General features: G+C 43.5%; 1 protein-coding gene across 3 annotated transcripts in view; it reads right to left on the bottom strand.

Moving 5' to 3' along the window:
- Positions 1-3,889: 3,889 nt before the first annotated feature.
- TRPM6 (transient receptor potential cation channel, subfamily M, member 6) overlaps positions 3,890-4,697 on the bottom strand; it is a 165,587-nt gene continuing 164,779 nt past the window's right edge. For all 3 annotated transcript variants that reach the window (XM_011947020.1, XM_011947021.1, XM_011947022.1), the window contains exon 39: positions 3,890-4,459. In XM_011947020.1, the coding sequence (XP_011802410.1) occupies positions 4,326-4,459 (134 nt within the window). In that variant the 3' untranslated portion in view covers positions 3,890-4,325. The remainder of the gene's footprint in view (positions 4,460-4,697) is intronic.

Here is a 4,697-nt window from a genome sequence, read left to right as displayed (position 1 = left end):
AATCACTTAAGCCTGGGAGGCAGAGGTTGAAGTGAGCCGAGATCGCACCATTGCACTCTAGCCTGGGCCAAAAGAGCAAAACTTCATCTCAAAAAAAATAGAAATATATATTGTATATATTATATATGGAAGAGTATTTGTTTTAAATTTCCCTTTCTTTTACAGAAACCTGAAATATCCAGGCATTATATGATTCACTGACAATATCTGAAACCCATATAGATTTTGCCAGTATACTTGGTAGTTTGTGCAGGAATGTGCTCCAATCTGTGCAAATCCACCCTCATTCCACTGTTTTTCCTATCACTGCTATTCAAAGTCCTGTGCCATCGAAAAGACAGAGGAGGAAATCACATAACTTTTTATGAACATATATATAGACATAAATACAATCTGTGGGTGAGGTGACAAACAGCAGTAGGGGGTCCGGTCTGCACACATAGTAAGAAAATAAAATAAATGTATCTCCCCCTCACCATCCTTTAATGTGCAGGATTCTGCTCCAAGGCTCCAAGTGACCAGCTAAAGCAATGAGGTATACAAGAACAATATTCCCAGCTGACTCATCCAAGCGTCTTCATGTGGAACTTGAGGATGGAGCTGCAAAGTGCCCTGGACAGAGGTCAGTGTCTAGGAGAACCCATTGATCATATACCAATGAGGCCTTTGGACAGAAGGAGATGTGAGGCTCAGAAGGCGTGTTCCAAGGAGATGCTGATGTAATCAATGTCACATCAATCAATCTATATTATCACAGAGTTCCTGGCAGGCAGGGCAAGCACTGGGATCTTCTTGCTCCTCCCTTTTTATAGTTGCATATCATCTTCTGGGGAATTTCTACCCCTCTCCCTTGCTGGAGGCTCCTCAGCTGATTCTATTTTTATCCCAAGTCCAAAGGTAGAATTTATCCTTTCAGGGGAATAGTCATTTCTTTTTAAATCTGCAAGGAGGACAAGTAAAAAGGTTATAGTGGAACTCCAATAACCTACTGTTCATGAAGACAAATGGGACTTTAGGCTTTGCCAAGTGTTCAGAGAGATCTCCTCTTCCTCAGACCATAGATATGTGGAACTCAAACCCTCGACCATGTCTAAATTAAGCCTCCTTTCCCACCCCAATATCCCCTCTCCCTTCCCTATGCTGTTTGGGCGCTGTTTATGGGGGCAGGGAAGATAGACGTGGTTGCTTGCTTCAATACACAGTGCCCTATAAGGCATAATCTGAACAGAGTTAAGTGAGACCAAATGGGAAACGGGGCATTTTACTGTTGAATGACAGGCAGAGGCAGAGAGGTCAGCCAAGAAGGCTGACTCCTCATCTCAGTGGTCAGTTTTCTGTGACAAAACCTGCACCTCAGGTTTGGTACAGCCAATAAACGTTCCATCCAGTTATCAGATCCTATGCTTCCTAAGCCCTCCTTCCATCTGAAAAGAAAAAAGTTAAAAGAAAATATTAAGAGGCATAACCTTTGTAAGATAGGTATGGAGGAAAATGGGGTTAAAATGTTTGTGACCTTTTTGTGCTATACTGATTGTATTTGCTAGCCTAGAATATGTATTTCTTGTATTATTTTTAATGCTAAATGAGGATTATGTGGATATAAAACTAATACATATTATATATTAATAATAAAACAATCAACGTTTATTGAACATGTATGTTGATATGGTTTGGCTGTGTCCCCTCCCCAGATTTCATCTTGACTTGTAACTCCCGCAATTCCCACATGTCATGGGGGGAATCCAGTGGGAGGTGACTGAATTATGGGGATGGATCTTTCCTGCACTCTTTTTGTGATAGTGAATGAGTCTCACAAGATCTGATAGTTTTAAAAACGAGAGTTTCCCTACACAAGCTCTCTGTCTGCCTGCTGCCATCCACGTGAGAAGAGACTTGCTCCTCCTTGTCTTCTGCCATGATTGTGAGGCCTCCCCAGCCATGCGAAACTGTAAGCTCATTAAACCTCTTTCTCTTATAAACTGCCCAGTCTCACGTATTTTCTTTATCAATAGCATAAAAACAGACTAATACGTATACTACATAATTCAATCTTCACACAAACCTTATGAAACAGGTGCTATTATGCCTGTTTTACAGATGAGGAACTGAAGCCCAAGGTCATACAGCTGGTAAAAAGCAGAACTGAAATGTGAGTTCAGCCTCTCTGGCTACAGGGCCTATGCCCTTTATACTATCCTAAACTGCCTCTCATATAAAAAAAATATGAAGGGAAATGTAATCAAACAAAAATGAAAAATCACCTCTAATCCTATTTTCCAGACAAAACTCTTTTTTATTTAGATTACCAAATGTCTGAATAAACAAGGATATTTCTTATTTCCACTTAAATGTTGGTCAAAAACTAAGGTTTTGAAAGAAAAGATGAATTAGGACTAGAGATGGTGGAATTGCTGAATTACTCAAAACCTACCAGTCTGTCATGCTTGTAATCCCAGCACTTTGGGAGGCCGAGGCAGGTGGATAACCTGATGTCAAGAGTTCGAGACCAGCCTGGCCAACATGGTGAAACCCCATCTCTACTAAAATACAAAAATTAACTGGGCGTGGCAGCAGGCACCTGTAATTCCAGCTACTCGGGAGGCTGAGGCAGGAGAATCACTTGAACCCGGGAGGTGGAGGTTGCAGTGAGCCGAGATTGCCCCACTACACTCCAGCCTGGGCGACAAGGGCAAAACTCTGTCTCAAACAAACAAACAAAACACCTACCAGTGTAATGTAAAAAAATTATCTCAAGCTTAATCCTACAGGACTACTAACTGAGCTCAAGGATTGGAAGCAGTGAGTTCTGTCTCAAGTCTCCCTGTGTCCTGGCTCCTTAGATGTATGTAGTCCTTGTATCTTCAAGAATGCAGGCTACCCTTCCAGGGTAAGAATGAATCAGACCTGGGAAAAGGACAGTACTGGAGGATGCTGAGTGAATGAGCCGGACTCCAGCCTGCCATCAAGGAATGACTCTGATCGTTGTCAGCTCCTGCCTTCCAGAGGGCCCTTACCTGGAGCTCCTGATGACTCTCAGTCCAGTCCCAGCCCCTTCCTGAGCTCCTTTTGACCAGAGAAGCCAGCGGGCAGCTCGGTTGTGCACAATCTCTTTGCCACGTCAGGTACGTGATTTGTGAGAGTGAGTCCTGGCCAGTTGTGAGAGCTATGGCCCTCCCCTCTCTGACTGCTGCATTTTGATCTCCCCACCACTGACTGACCACTATATTCCCAGTGGAACTGGAAGCCTGCTCCAGCCCTGTCTCTCTATGCCTTCACCACAGGAGCTCCCCCTACCTCTAACTCCAACAAGATTAGAAATCACCCTTGTGGCTGGGCGCAGTGGCTCATACCTGTAATCCCAGCACTTTGGGAAGCCAAGGCAGGCGGATCACCTAAGGTCAGGAGTTTGAGACTAGCCTGGCCAACGTGGTGAAACCCCGTCTCTACTAAAAATACAAAATTAGCCAGGCATAGTGGTGCACACCTGTAGTGTGCACACTCGGGAGGCTGAGGCACAAGAATCACTTAAGCCTGGGAGGCAGAGGTTGAAGTGAGCCGAGATCGCACCATTGCACTCTAGCCTGGGCCAAAAGAGCAAAACTTCATCTCAAAAAAAATAGAAATATATATTGTATATATTATATATGGAAGAGTATTTGTTTTAAATTTCCCTTTCTTTTACAGAAACCTGAAATATCCAGGCATTATATGATTCACTGACAATATCTGAAACCCATATAGATTTTGCCAGTATACTTGGTAGTTTGTGCAGGAATGTGCTCCAATCTGTGCAAATCCACCCTCATTCCACTGTTTTTCCTATCACTGCTATTCAAAGTCCTGTGCCATCGAAAAGACAGAGGAGGAAATCACATAACTTTTTATGAACATATATATAGACATAAATACAATCTGTGGGTGAGGTGACAAACAGCAGTAGGGGGTCCGGTCTGCACACATAGTAAGAAAATAAAATAAATGTATCTCCCCCTCACCATCCTTTAATGTGCAGGATTCTGCTCCAAGGCTCCAAGTGACCAGCTAAAGCAATGAGGTATACAAGAACAATATTCCCAGCTGACTCATCCAAGCGTCTTCATGTGGAACTTGAGGATGGAGCTGCAAAGTGCCCTGGACAGAGGTCAGTGTCTAGGAGAACCCATTGATCATATACCAATGAGGCCTTTGGACAGAAGGAGATGTGAGGCTCAGAAGGCGTGTTCCAAGGAGATGCTGATGTAATCAATGTCACATCAATCAATCTATATTATCACAGAGTTCCTGGCAGGCAGGGCAAGCACTGGGATCTTCTTGCTCCTCCCTTTTTATAGTTGCATATCATCTTCTGGGGAATTTCTACCCCTCTCCCTTGCTGGAGGCTCCTCAGCTGATTCTATTTTTATCCCAAGTCCAAAGGTAGAATTTATCCTTTCAGGGGAATAGTCATTTCTTTTTAAATCTGCAAGGAGGACAAGTAAAAAGGTTATAGTGGAACTCCAATAACCTACTGTTCATGAAGACAAATGGGACTTTAGGCTTTGCCAAGTGTTCAGAGAGATCTCCTCTTCCTCAGACCATAGATATGTGGAACTCAAACCCTCGACCATGTCTAAATTAAGCCTCCTTTCCCACCCCAATATCCCCTCTCCCTTCCCTATGCTGTTTGGGCGCTGTTTATGGGGGCAGGGAAGATAGAC

This window comes from Colobus angolensis, unplaced genomic scaffold (genome assembly GCF_000951035.1).
Source record: "Colobus angolensis palliatus isolate OR3802 unplaced genomic scaffold, Cang.pa_1.0 Scaffold257, whole genome shotgun sequence".
Taxonomy (NCBI): domain Eukaryota; kingdom Metazoa; phylum Chordata; class Mammalia; order Primates; family Cercopithecidae; genus Colobus; species Colobus angolensis.
The sequence above is the reverse complement of the archived record's forward strand: the minus strand, read 5'-3'. Positions and strand labels throughout refer to the sequence as shown.